Consider the following 14930-nt stretch of genomic DNA (forward strand, 5'->3'; position numbering starts at 1 on the left):
TGTACCAATCTCAGATTGGTCTCTTTCCTCACTATCTCCCTGGGTCCCACACCCTCACCTTACCGGTTTAAATCCTCCTAACAGCTCTAGCAAATCTCTCTGCCGGTATATTAGTCCCCTTCCAATTCAGATGCAATCCATCCTTCTGTACAGGTCACTTCTACCGCAGAGGAGATTCCAATGATCCAAAAATGTGAATCTTTTTTCCCCTGCACCAGCTCCTCAGCCATTCATTCATCTACTCTATCGGCTTATTCCTACCCTCGCTTGCTCTTGGCTTTGGGAGTAATCCTGAAATTACTCCTCTCAAAGACCTACTTTTTAAATTCCTGTCTAATGCTCTATATTCTCCCTTCAGAATCTCATCCTTTTTCCTTCCTATGTCATTAGTTCTAATCCGTACAACAACCTCCTTCTGCTCCCACTCCCCTTTGAGAATATCCTGCACTTTCTCTGAGACATCTTTCATCCTGACACCAGGGAGGCAACACACTATTCTGATTTTTCGCTGTCAGCTGCAGAAATGTTTGCTTGTGCCTCAGACTAGTGAGTCTCCTCTTACAATTGATCGCTTGGAACCTGATGCATCCCTTGTAATATTAGTGCCAGTCTCAGTACCAGAAACTTTGCTGTTCATGCTACATTCCCCTGAGAATCTATCACTCCCTTCACTTTCCAAAACAGCATCCTGTTTTGAGGTAGGGATATTACAGGAGACTCCTGCATTACCTGCCTCCCTCTCCTACTTTTCCTGGAGGTAACCCATCTACCTGACTGTATCTGTGGTTTTTCTCCCTTCCTATAATTGTCATCCTTCACATCCCCTAAATTCTCTAAATTCCTCATTACCTAAAACTGTCGCTCCAACCAATCCATGCGATCTGATAGGATTCACAACCAAACACGCTTACTGCAGACATAATCATCAGTAACATGGAAACTCTCCATAATCTCCCACATCTGACAGGAAGAGTATATCACTCTACGAAAGCCCTTCTTTGCACCTCAACAATCTACAAACCCAGAAATTAGCACCATCTTACTACTCTTTTACACTGCTCCAAGCTAACTTAGTACCTCTGTTTGATATTTTAAAATTCTAATCAAGATTCAGATCTCAATAAAACATATAATCAAAAAGAACCTCCTCTACTCACTATTGTAGACTTACAAAACAAAAGAGCAGCAAGGTTACACTTAAAAACTATTGACTTAGCTGTTCCTATGCTGTGAGCTCTCCCACGCAGGTTCCTCCAAGGTCAGATGTGACTTTTGGTGCTTGTTAATTTTTCTTAGATGCACTCCGGTGTCCATAAATACTTGAACTCAAACAGCGAAGGCAGTAGCTGCGCAGATTCAGTGCCGTGTCAGACAGCAGGTTAGGTCTCTCTCTCTCTCTCTCTCAATCTCTCACACTGACCATGTGGTCTCTGACTTTGTCTCTCTTCTTCCTTTTAAAGGGGCTATTGTTTTGATTTTTTTCCCCCAAAGTTCTAAAACAATACGACTGCTTATAAAACTGTATTACTGCTCCTGGAATTCAAGGAAATCAACTCCAACACCTAAAATACCTGAAAGAAGGACCAGCTCTTACAGCCACCATTTTTTTCTCATCATCCATCTTGGAGCACAGGAGAATGTCGATCATCAGTAAAGTGCCATCAACAATGCTATCATGCAGCACCTGCTCAGCAATAATCCGTTCAGTGACGTTCAGTTTGGGTTCCACCAGGGCCATTCTGCTCCTAGCCTCATTACAGCCTTGGTTCAAACATGAACAAAAGAGCTGAATTTCAGAGGTGAGGTGAGAATGATAGTCCTTGACATCAAAGCTAAATTCGACCAAGTGTGGCATCAAGGAGCTCTTGCAAAACTGGAATCAATAGGTATCATGGGCAAAATCTCTGATGGTTAGAAACACATCTGATACATATGAAGATTGTTGTGGTTGTTGGAGATCAGTCCTCTCAGGTCCAGGACATCTCTGCAGGAGTTCCTCAGGGTACTGTCCTTGGCTCAACCATCTGCAGCCGCCTCATCAATCACTGTCCCTCCGTCATTAGGTCAGAAGTGTGGATGTTCACCGATGATTGCACAATCTTCAGCACCATTCATGACTCCTCAGATACTGAAGCAGTCCATGTCCAAATACAACAAGATCTGGACAATATTCAGGCTTGTACTGACAAGTGGCAAGTAACACTCACGTCACACAAATGCTAGGCAATGACTGTCACCAATAAAAGACAATCTAACCACTGCCCCTTGACTTTTAATGGTGTTACCATCATTGAATCCCCCCACTATCAACATCCTAGGAGTTATCATTGACCAAAAACTCAACTGGACTCACCACAAAAACACTGTGGCTACAACAGTAGGTCAGAGGCCAGCAATACTGCAGCGAGTAAGTCAACTCCTGACTCCTCAAAGCCTGTCCACCACCTTCAAGGTACAAGTCAGCAATGTGATGGAATATTCCCCACTTGTCTGAATGACTCAACCCCAGCAACGCTCAAGAAGCTTGACACCATTGGACAAGGCAGTCTGCTTGATTGGCACCATATCCACAAGCATCCACTCACTCCACTACCAATGCTCAGTAGCAGCAGTATGTACTATCCATAAGATGCACTGCAAAATTTCACTAAAGATCCTCAGACAATACCGTTTCCATTTAGAAGGACAAGGGCAGCAGATATATGGGGAACACCACCGTCTTCAAGTTCCCCTCCAAGTCACTCACCATCCTGACTTGGAAATGTATCACTGATCCTTCACTGTCACTGGGTTAAAATCCTGGAATTCTCTCCCTAATGGCAGTGCGAGTCAACCTTCAGCAGGTGGATGCAGCGGTTCAAGAAGACAGCTTACCACCGCCTTCTCAAGCGCAATTAGGGACGGACAATAAGTGCTGGCCAGCCAGCGATGCCCACATCCCACAAAATGAATAAATAAAAATACCACCTTCACCAGAAAGACCACAGAAATCTGAGAATATGGCTATCTGCCACCATCTCAAGGGCAATAAATGTTGGTCTTGCCAATGATGCCCACATCCTCTGAATGAAAAATATTAACATTAACTATGCTGAAAATATCTATTCCTTGAGCTCTGATAATGAACATGGAGGGCTTATGCAATTGGAACCTGGAACCTAGAGTAGTTAAAATTCAAAGGACAGCTACTGAGAGTTACATGACAATGTAAAATCTAGCATAATAAGTTTTATGAAAATAACTATTATACATGTTGCATTGAGAAGGTTACTTGCTGTAATTTAAAGAAGAAAATTTAAATTTAAAATAAGAAAATGTTGTTGCAGCTTGGTTCCTGTGTGCTGCATTCTATCACAAACTAGAAAATTAAAATATCACCAGGGAGTTTCAGTAATTATGAGAAACTTTAGATCTTGGAGAAAATTGATTAAGTTTTATCAGTTATATCCATATGCTATAGTTGTAAATTACAGCTTAAAATATTCAATATTGTCAAAAGACTGATCCCTGGTGTTTTAATCGATCAGAAGGCTGAACTGGAGGAAGTGAAAGATAAAGAGTTGAAATAAAATCTGAAAAAAGAATACAACATCAGGTTAAGAGGAAGTTCAAAAGAACAGAAAGGCCATTGAAAAGTGCAGCTGTCTCTAGTAAATTGCAGGAAATGGGAGAGCAATTATGCTGTTGCCAAAATTTCAGTCAGCTCCAGAATTTATCAATTATTCAAATAGTCAATATATGCTCAATATAAATTATCTAGAGCCTGACAATGGAAAAAGAAATGGAACATTACACTGTACGTTAAACCTACCTTCAACCAGAAGAAGAATCAGAATTGTTTTTCAAAGAACACGAGTGTGGCTATTGTGCAAACCATCCTAAACAGAATTGATTCCAGTTTTGGCAGCAGTTCTTGGTAAGACATTTACAAATTGTTACATTCAACCTACAAAATGACAGTCCCTTTTCTGCTCAGATGAGCTTCAGCCTTTTCATCATTATTACTCACCGGATTATCATACATTTGCACAATTAGCTGCTTTACACCATAAAGTGTAGGATGAGCCCAAGCAGAGGGATCCTGCCAGTGTCGATTTAGATCAAACCCCATTAAAGAGCACCTAAAGAAAGAGTAAAGCATGATTTATCAAAGAAAAGCTTGTACATTTATTGTACATTTGATGAAGGCATTTAAATAATAGAGTAACACTAAGCATCTGACAGACATCAGTGAGAGATAGGGTGAGCAATATCTCCATAACTTACACAAAATTAGTTGTTCAAATTTATTTCCTAAAACAAACTTTAATATTTATTTTATCAGATTTCTTCAACACTAAACCTTGAAATTCATATCCCCTGTTTTCGGAGCTTGGGGGCTATGATTCACAGCCTGCTCCTTAACTATTCAGATGAAAATGAGCTGCACATTAACTTAGCGCATCAATCTGCATGATTATAGCGCCTGGCCAAACCAGCCCATGCTGCTGCTTCTTTTTAATGCAACATACTATATTTGCATTCAACAGGAAAGCAAATAATATTCCTCAGAAACAGCATGTTAGAATCAGCCTGCTCTTCACTGCCCCTCTTAAAGGGAAATTGCATGTGAGAATGTTGATGCAATTCAAATTATGGTGAAGTTAACCCCATGGCAGTGAGAAAGCCCAAGGGTGACAGATGCTGGAGGCATTAGTGATAGACGTGACATGCAGATGAGAAGAGATTGAATGGTTCCATCAAGAAATCAAGGCTGATCTCAATGACTGTCTTCAGAAGGGAGCAGAGGTCAAGTGTTGAAGGCTGAACTGGAAATATTGGCAGCAGTGTCAAAGGAAGTCTAATGTCCGTGGAGGTCTCAATATCTGTGAACACATTTTCACAAGACATTTTCTACTTACCACAACATCCACGGCATGTGCTGCTCAGCAAACTACATCTCCATTACCCACTGGTATCAGTCCCTGACACTTAGGACTCATATCTAATACGACGTATATAGATACACTGTCTCATCCAACCAATGATGCCAGCTTCACACCCTCTTCTTGCTACCTCCAAGCATCTCGAGCTGTTCAGGTGAGATGTTCGTATAACCCAAACATGTTGCAATGATATAGCTGGCAATTTGTCCTCTGACTCATAATTCAAACAAGATGAGAAATGAACAAAAATTAAACAATGGGATATTACAATGCCTGCATCAGTTGAACCTTATAGAGCAGATGATTGCTTGCATCATGGTGTCAGCTGCAATAGAGCCTGAAGCATCCAATTTCAGAATATGTGATACGTTCTCGCATTATTCTACTTTTCAGTTCCCAGTGCACGACTACTTGCTGATAAATTGAGCAAGCTGCTGATTGAATGTTCTTCAATCTATCCTGATAAATGAAGTTTCTCCACCCTGGACCATTCTTGTAAACTGCTTCTGCACTCTTTCCACTGCATTCACATCTTTCCTGTGTGCCACCCAGAGCTGTACACAATTTTCCAGTTGAAGTCTAACAAATGCCGTATGTAAGTTCAACATCACCTCCTTACTCCTGTTCTTATTAATAAAGCTAAGGATACTGTATGCTTTTCTTATTGCTCTTGCTACCTGTCCTGCCACATTCAACTATCTGTACATATATAAACTCAGATCCTTCTTCTCCTGCACTCCCCTTAGAATTATCCCCCTTATTTTGTATTGTTGTGCAATGTTCTTCCTAAAAAGTGTATCACCACACACTTCTCTGCATTGAAACTCATCTGCTACCTATCTGTCCAACTTGTCTATCGTTCCTGAGTTCCGCACTGTCCTTCTTCATTGTTTATAAATCTTCCAAGTTTTGTATCATCTGCAAACTTTGAAATTGTCTCCTGTACACCAAGATCTAGATCATCAACATTAATATCAAGAAAAGCAACGGTTCCAATACCAACCATTGGGAACTCCAGTAAAAAATCTTCCTCCAACCTGAAAAATATCCATTGACCATTACACTCTGTTGCTTATCACTCAGCAATTTCCTCTCCATGTCACTGCTAATCCTTTTATTCCACGACCTGTAACTTTTCTCACTTTGGAAGTGAGGAGAATAAGGGGTGGTACCAGGAGACTGGAGAGTGGCAAATGTTGTGCCCCTGTTCAAAAAAGGGAATAGGGATAACCCCAGGAATTACAGGCCAGTTAGTCTTACATCGGTGGTTGGCAAAGTAATGGAAAGGGTACTGAGGGGTAGGATTTATGAGTATCTGGAAAGACACTGCTTGATTAGGGACTGCCAGCATGGATTTGTGAGGGGGAGGTCTTGCCTTACAAGTCTTATTGAATTCTTTGAGGAGGTGACCAAGCATGTGGATGAGGGTAGAGCAGTGGATGTTGTGTACATGGATTTTAGTAAGGCATTTGATAAGGTTCCCCATGGAAGGCTCATGCGGAAAGTCAGGAGGCATGGGATAGAGAGAAATTTGGCCAGTTGGATAGAAAACTGGCTAACTGGTCGAAGTCAGAGAGTGGTGGTAGATGTAAATATTCAGCTTGGAGCCCAGTTACAAGTGGAGTTCCGCAGGGATCAGTTCTGGGTCCTCTGCTGTTTGTAATTTTTATTAATGACTTGGAAGAGGGAGTCGAAGGGTGGGTCAGTAAATTTGCAGATGATACGAAGATTGGTGGAGCTGTGGATAGTGAGGGGGGCTGTTATCGGCTGCAAAGGGACTTAGATATGATGCAGAGCTGGGCTGAGGAGTGGCAGATGGAGTTCAACCCTGTCAAATGTAAGGTTGTCCATTTTGGAAGGACAAATAAGAATGCGGAATACAGGGTTAATGGTAGGGTTCTTAGTAAGGTGGAGGAGCAGAGGGATCTTGGGGTCTATGTTCATAGATCTTTGAAAGTTGCCACTCAGGCGGATAGAGCTTATAAGAAGGCCTATGGTGTATTAGCATTCATTAGCAGAGGGATTGAATTCAAGAGTCGTGAAGTGATGTTGCAGCTGTACAGGACCTTGGTTAGGCCACATTTGGAGTACTGTGTGCAGTTCTGGTCGCCTCACTTTAGGAAAGATGTGGAAGCTTTGGAGAGGGTGCAGAGAAGATTTACCAGGATGTTGCCTGGAATGGAGAATAGGTCGGACGAGGATAGGTTGAGAGTGCTAGGCCTTTTCTCATTGGAACGGCGAAGGATGAGGGGTGACTTGATAGAGGTTTATAAGATGATCAGAGGAATAGATAGAGTAGACAGTCAGAAACTTTTTCCCCAGGTACAACAGAGTGTTACAAGGGGACATAAATTTAAGGTGAAGGGTGGAAGGTATAGGGGAGATGTCAGGGATAGGTTCTTTACTCAGAGAGTGGTGGGGGCATGGAATGTGCTGCCTGTGGGAGTGGCAGAGTCAGAATCATTGGTGACCTTTAAGTGGCAATTGGATAGGTACATGGATAGGTGCTTAAGCTAGGACAAATGTTCGGCACAACATCGTGGGCCAAAGGGCCTGTTCTGTGCTGTATTGTTCTATTGTTCTAAGAATGGATCTTACTAAAACCCATAAGATCCTGAGGGGAACTGACATGGTGGATATTTCCCCTGTGGAAGAGACAAAAACTACAGGGATTCAGTTTTAAATGAAGGGTCTCCCATTTTAGATGGAGATAATGAGGTTTCTTTGTTTCAAAAAGTTGTTAGTCTCTGAAATTCTCTTCTCTAGAGAGCAGCAGAGTTACGGTCATTGAATATTTACAAGGCTGCTTGTAATAAGATCATGATTAACAATGGCAATAAAGTAGGTAGAAAAATATAATTAAGGCAACAAGTAAATTGGCCACAACCTTATCAAATGACAGAGCAGGATTCAGTGGCCAAATAGCCCATTCCTGCCCTTAGTTCACAGGTACATGTGTTACAGAAAGGTTTCTGACATTATCAAAGAGTACGGAGGAAATGATAACTCATTGGCCACTGCCAGCATGACTGAAGACAGGAAGAAAGGAAGCTGCAGAATCACACACAGTCCAGCATTCTATCCTCCAGCAAAATTCTAGGATTTCTGACATGGGTCTATGGAATGTCCTTGGAACACAAACTTCACAGGATACCAACTTCACACTCCCTCCATCGTTGTCATTCCATCAATGCTTAAGCATTTTCCCATCAGCTCATCAGCCCAGACTGTTACCACCTAAGCTGAGGTGGTGCCCATCCAAATCAAGGTATCCCAGAGCTGCTAAATCTTGCCAGGTCAACTACAGTCTTCCCATGAAAATCAACAACATTACTGATGGCCAACTGAGATATATTAGAGATGTCTCCTGCTTCTTCCTGGAAGCATCCCATGCAAAGGATTTCAAGAACACAATCACCATTGTAACCTCTGGAAACAACCTGCAAACTGTCAACCATTTCCAAAAACTCAGGCAGAACCACCAGAAATTAATGATTGATGACTCATTGAAATAGTATTAATGGGGAATCCTTCCTGCTGCAGTGCATATTTGCATGAGGACATCAGCTAGAGTGGTGAGGTCAAAGATTGCAGTGTTTGCATCACATCAGCATTATGCTATCTACCTATTCTGTTTATTTCTGCTGCATGTTTTTAGGGCCAGAACTACTGACCTTACTAAATGGTATTTGATGGGGCTGAGGCAGAAGTCTATGCATCCACAATATTGATGATATTTTGGAGGCAAAGTGGCACCTGTAGTCCTGAAGCTTACAAACAAAATATCAAAGCTGAGGCAGAATTTAAAAGTAGCAGCAGAAATATCAAGTGGATACATACCTGATTTTACTGACAGAGTAGCAAATGCAGAAAATCTGCCCTATAAAGTCATGCATAAATTGTTATCATTGTTCTTTAGTCTTTATTACAGTGTCAAAATTTATTATACAATAATCACTAGAGCCCAAGAGTTCATCTATTTTTAGATTTTTAATCATTTTGGTTGACTGCTATATGTGACTCAAAAATTTTTCATCTTCCCTTTCCCTGATCCATCCACATCACTAATAAGATATTTAAATCCTTCATGATCATCACATTGTAATTCCCTTCATCTACTCCTGCTTGTCTGAACAGTTTATATCTACCTGTTCACCTTGAGCTATTGATCGATAAGTCATGAGTAATTACTTTGCTGCTCTTATCGACACTAATTTCCAGCAAATTACTTGTACTATCTCTGCTTTTTAACACTCTTTTGACTGATGTTATGTAGTGCCTTACTAATCATGCTCACACCTCACCTAATTTAATAGACTGATACATAGAAAACATTTGAAACCCTTTAAGTTTAGTCTTTTAACCATCTTTGACCTACTGCTGTATTATGGTAATGCAGTTAAAGTCCATAATGTCTCTGTATCTGTTTTAATCAGAAACATCGGCTTTAGCATAAAAGTGTGGAAGTCTTATTTCAACAGTTACTTATTTTCCATTTTCATCCCATTTTATATTTCTATGTTTGTGCAGAAAGCATTCAGTATAGGAGTTGGGAGGTCATGTTGCAGCTGTACAGGACATTAGTTCAGTCACTTTTGGATTACTGTGTGCAATTTTGATCTCCTTCCCTCTTTTAAGAAGGATGTTGTGAAACTTGAAAGGGTTCAGAAAAGACTTACGAGGATGTTGCCAGGGTTAGAGGGTTTGAACTATACGGAGAGGCTGAAGAGGCTGGGGCTATTTTCTCTGGAGCGTCCGAGGCTGATGGGTAACCTTATAGAGGTTTACAAAATCATAAGGGGCATGGATAGGGTAAATAGGCAATGTCTTTTCCCCAGGGTGGTGCACTTGCATACCCATGTTTCAAATAAGTAGATGATACTGTCATTAACATAGCAGAGATCGGAACTTCAGACAAGTATTTTATTTGTGTAAGTCTCCTTATTTCAATATATGGTTCCTATGCCAAGTATCATGGCTATTTGGGCAGCATTAACCATTTGCTTATTGACATTTATAAGACGCCACCACTAAAAACCTAGTTTAAGTAGATCCTATTCAGAAAAAAAACTATGAATGAAGAGGAATTCATGTCTTCAAATTGTGAGTTGAGGAAAAGCTTTAGTACAACAGTACTTTTTAAAATTCATTCATGGAATGTGGGCGTGACTAGCTGAACCAGCTTTGATTGCCCATCTCTAGTTGCCCTTTAGAAGTTGGTGATGTCTTTTAAAACCGCTGTAGTTAATTTAGTCGAGATAGACCAACAATTAGGGAGGAATGTCCACAAGTTTGGTCTGGCAACACTTAAGAAATGACAATATTTCCAAGTCTGCACTGTAAGTGTTTGGAAGGGAATTTGCAGAAGGTGGTGTTCATATGCATCTGCTGCCTTTGTCCTCTCGTTGATCATGGTCATCTGTTGGTAGGTGCTGTCTGAGGAACTTCAGTGAAGTTTTGCACTGTATCTTGTAGATGGTACATATTGCTGCTACTCAGTGACAGTAGTGGATGGAGTGTTTATTTTAGGAAATGGTGCCAATCAAATGGGCTACTTTGTCCTGGTTGATGTCAAGCTTCTTGAATCTTGCCAGAGCTTGACTTGTGTTTTATGGATTATGGTGGTGAGTTACTTGCTACTGGATTCCTTGCCTGAGTTAACATTTCAAATGCAGTGATCCTTTTTCACTAGACTCAAAACAATCACTCAGTTTTCTGTTTAGATTAGATTCCTTACAGTGTGGAAACAGGCCCTTTGGCCCAACCAGTCCATACTGACCCTCTGAAGAGTAACCCACCCAGACCCATTTCCCTCTGACTAATACATGTAACACTGTGGCCAATTCACCTGACCGGCACATCGTTGGACTGTGGGCACCCAGAGGAAACCCACGCAGACACAGGGAGAACGTGCAAACTCCACACAGTCACCCGAGGCTGGAATTGAACCTGGGACCCTGGTGCTGTGAGGCAGCAGTGCTAACCACTGAGCCACCGTGCCACCCCTGTTCACAGCTGTTATCAGACCTGCTGAGTTTCTTCAGCAATTTTAAGCATCTGCAGTTCTTTGTTGTATTACTAGCTGCTGACTTATTTGTCACTTGCAAGCTCAAACGTGGATACTACTCAGGCTTTGCTGTATTTGGAAGTGGACTGTATTAGTGTCTAAGGAACTGTGAATGGTACTGATTATTGTGCAGTTACCAGTGAACAACCTCAGTTCTGATTTTATAAAGGCGGGAAGGTTATCCATGGAGCAGCTGAAGATGACTGGGCCCTTGGCACTACCCTACGGAATTCCTGCAAAGATGTCCTTGAGCTGAGATAACTGATCTCCAACAAACATAACCATCTTGCCTCATGTCAGTTATTACTCCAACCAGTGAAGAGAATACTCCTGATTCTCATTGACTCCAGTTTTGCTGGATGGCATGTTTCAGCAAGGGCAGCCTTAATCTTAAGCGCAGTCAATCTTATCTCATTTCTAGAATTCAATTCTGTTGTCTAAGTTTGAACTAAGATTGCAATGGGATGAGGACTTGAGCAGAATCCATAATAGCTGTCAGGGAGAAGATTATTGCTAAGCAAATGCTGATTGATGATGCTCTTGATAATAATCTTTTCCTTCACTTAACTGATAGAATGACTACTAGAAGATTATAGAGTGGTATTGGATGGTTGAATTTGTCCTTTTATTTTGTGTACAGGACATATCTGGGCAATTTTACACATTGCTGGGTAGATGCTAACACTGTAGTTGCACTGGAACAGCTTGGCTAAGGGTGCAGCAAGTTCTGGAACCCACGTCTTCAGCACTATTGCCAGAATATTGTTAGGATACATAGCCTTTGCATGATTAACTGTCTCCAGCAGTTTCTTAATATCATGTGGAGTGAATCAAATTTGTTGAAGACTATCATAATGATTATGGAAATCTTTGGAAGAGGCCAAGATGGGTCAGCCACTCAATATTCTGCCTGAAGGTTGTTGCAAATACTTCAGCTTCACCTTTTGTACTGATGTGCTCGACTCTTTCATCATTGATAATGGGGATACTTGTCGAGCCTTCTCCTCTAGAGATGTTTAATTATTAACTAAATATGACAGAAGTGCTTAGTTGTCATCTATTGATTGAGAAGCTGCTGAGGATGTCACAAGTATGCAAGTAGCTCTATTTTGTAACTTCACAAGATGCACCTCATTTGCCATCCTGCACTCTTCATTGTACCAGGTTTGTTCCCTTTGCTTAATGGCAATGGTAGAATGGGGGATATACTGACCATGAGGTTATGTGTTGCGTTTGAAGACAATTGAGCTGCTGTATGCCAATGGCATCTCATCCATGCCCAGTTTTCAGCTGCTATACCTGTTTGAAGTCTGTCCCATTTCGCACAGTGAGAGTGTCAGACAACATAAATAGTTGAGATAGCCTCAATGTGAAGAAGGGATTTTGTCTCCCCAAGGATTGTGTGGTGGTCAATTTGATTGATACTGTCATGGAAAGATGTACTTGTGGCAGGCAAATTGATGAAGATTTTTTAAAATATTCATTCGTGGTATATGGGTGTCACTGGCTGGCCAGGATTTATTGTACATCCCTAGTTGCCCTTCAGAATGTGGTGGTGAGCTGCCATCCTGAACCACTGCAGTCTACCAGCTGTGGATTGACCCATACTGCCATAAGAGAGTTAATTCCAGGACTTTGACCAAGTGACAGTGAGGGAACGGATATATATTTCCAAGTCAGGATAATGAGTAGTTTGGAGGGGAACTTGAAGATGGTGGTGTTCCCATTTATCTGCTGCTCTTGTCCTTCTAAATGGAAATGGTTATGGGTTTGGAAGGTGCTATCTGAGGACTTTTGATGAATTTCTGCAGTGCACCTTGTAGATAGTACATACTGTGCTACTGAGCGTCAGTGATGGAGGAAGTGGATACTTGCGGATGTGGTGCCAATCAAGCAGTCTGCTTTGTCCTGGATGATGTCAAGCTTCTTGAGTGTTGTTGGGGAGGTACTCATCCAGGCAAATGGGGAGTATTCCATCACACTCCTAACTTCAGCCTTGTAGATAGTAGACTATCTTGGAAGAGTCAGGAGGTGGTTACTTGCTGCAGTATTCCTAGCTTCTGACCTGCTCTTGTAAGCTGCTGTGTTTTTGTGGTGAGTCCAACTGAGTTTTTGGTCGATGATAACTTCCATGATGTTGATAGTGGGTGAATTCAGTGATGGTAACAGCATTGAAAGTCAAGGGGCAGTGGTTAGATTTTCTCTTATTCATGATGATCATAACCTGGCAATCGTGTAGTGCGAGCGTTACTTGCCACTTGTCAGCCCAAGCCTGGATATTGTACAAATCTTGTTGCATCTGAACACAGACTACTTCAGTGACTGAGGAGTAGCGAACAGTGCTGAACATTGTGTAATCATTGGCAAACATTCCCATTTCGAACCTTATGATGGACTGACGGTCATTGATGAAGCAGCTGAAGATAGTTGGCTGAGGACAGTACCCTGAGAAATTCCTGGAGCTGAGAGGACTTAACAACCACCAGAGGCTTTGCCCCATACCTAATTATTCCAGTTTTGCTAGGGCTCCTTGCTGCCACACTCAGTTGAATGCAGACTTGATGTCAAGGGCTGTCACTCCCACCTCACCTCCGGAATTCAGTTCTTTTGTCCATGTTTGAACCAAGGCTGTAATGAGGTTCGGAGCTTATTGGCCATTGCTGAACCCAAACTGGGCGTCATTGAGCAGGTTATTGCACAGCAAATACTACATGATAGCACCACTGATAACATCTTCCATCACTTTACTGATGATCAATAGTAGGCTGATGGGGCAGGAATTGGCTGGATTAGATTTGTCCTGCTTTTTGTGTACAGGGCATACTGGGCAATCTTGTACATTGTTGCAGAGATACCAGTGTTATAAATGTACTGGAATAGCTTGGTTAGGGGATTGACACATTCTGGACCACAAGTGTTCAGTACTATTGCCAGAATGCTGTCAAGACTCATAGCAGCATCCAGTGCCTTCAACCTTTCCTTGCTATCAGGTGGAGTGAATCAAATTGGTGGAAACTGGTGTCTGTAATGCTGGAGACCACTGGAGAAAGCCAAGCTAGATCATCCACTCGGCACTTCTGGCTGAAGATTGCTGTGAAAGCTTCAGCTTTATCTTTTGCACATGGAATACGGGGAGAATGAGCCATTTGGATACAGAACTGATTTGAAGGTGGAAGAGAGAGGGTGGCGGTGGAGGGCTGCCTTTCAGACTGGTGACTAATGATGTACCATAAGGATCATTGCTGGGTTCACTACTTTTTGTCATGTATATAAATGATTAGGATGTGAACATTGGAGGTATAATTAGTAAGTTTACAGAATGACAGCAAAATTGGAGGTGTAGTGGACAGCAAAGAAGATTACCACAGAGGACAACGGGATCTTGATCAGCTGGGCTAATGGGCCGAGGAGTGGCAGTTGGAGTTTAATTTAGATAACTGTGAGGTGCTGTATTTGGGAAAGGCAAATCAGGGCAGGACTTATACACTTAGTGGTAAGTTCCTGGGGATTGTTGCTAAACAAAGAGACCTTGGAGTGCAGGTTCATAGCTCCGTAAAAGTGGAGTTATAGGTAGGTAGGATAATGAAGAAGGTGTTTGGTATGCTTTCCTTTATTGGTCAGTGCCTCGAGTATAGGAGTTGGGGGGTCATGTTGCAGCTGTACAGGACATTGGTTAGGCCACCAATGGGCAAGGAAATTTCCTGCTGATCAATGTCCTCCCTCAGCTGATGAATCGGTACACCTCCATGTTAAATAACACTTAGAGAAAGCACTGTGACTGGCAAGGGCACAAAATGTACTCTTGCCACTACTGAGACTGGCTTGGTAGCAGTACTACAGATTGAGCTGGTAGGTCCTAAAGGACATAGCTGCTAGACTGGGTCTGCAGCATGTGGTGAGGAAATAACAAGAGGGAAAAACATACTTGACCTCATCCT

General features: G+C 41.9%; 1 protein-coding gene across 1 annotated transcript in view; it reads right to left on the reverse strand.

The window, feature by feature from the left end:
• agbl4 (AGBL carboxypeptidase 4) overlaps positions 1 to 14930 on the reverse strand; it is an 855821-nt gene that overhangs the window by 144880 nt on the left and 696011 nt on the right. Inside the window, exon 9 of the mRNA XM_072574259.1 lies at positions 4010 to 4121. Within this exon, the coding sequence (XP_072430360.1) occupies positions 4010 to 4121 (112 nt within the window). The remainder of the gene's footprint in view (positions 1 to 4009; positions 4122 to 14930) is intronic.

This window comes from Chiloscyllium punctatum, chromosome 7 (genome assembly GCF_047496795.1).
Source record: "Chiloscyllium punctatum isolate Juve2018m chromosome 7, sChiPun1.3, whole genome shotgun sequence".
Taxonomy (NCBI): Eukaryota; Metazoa; Chordata; class Chondrichthyes; order Orectolobiformes; family Hemiscylliidae; genus Chiloscyllium; species Chiloscyllium punctatum.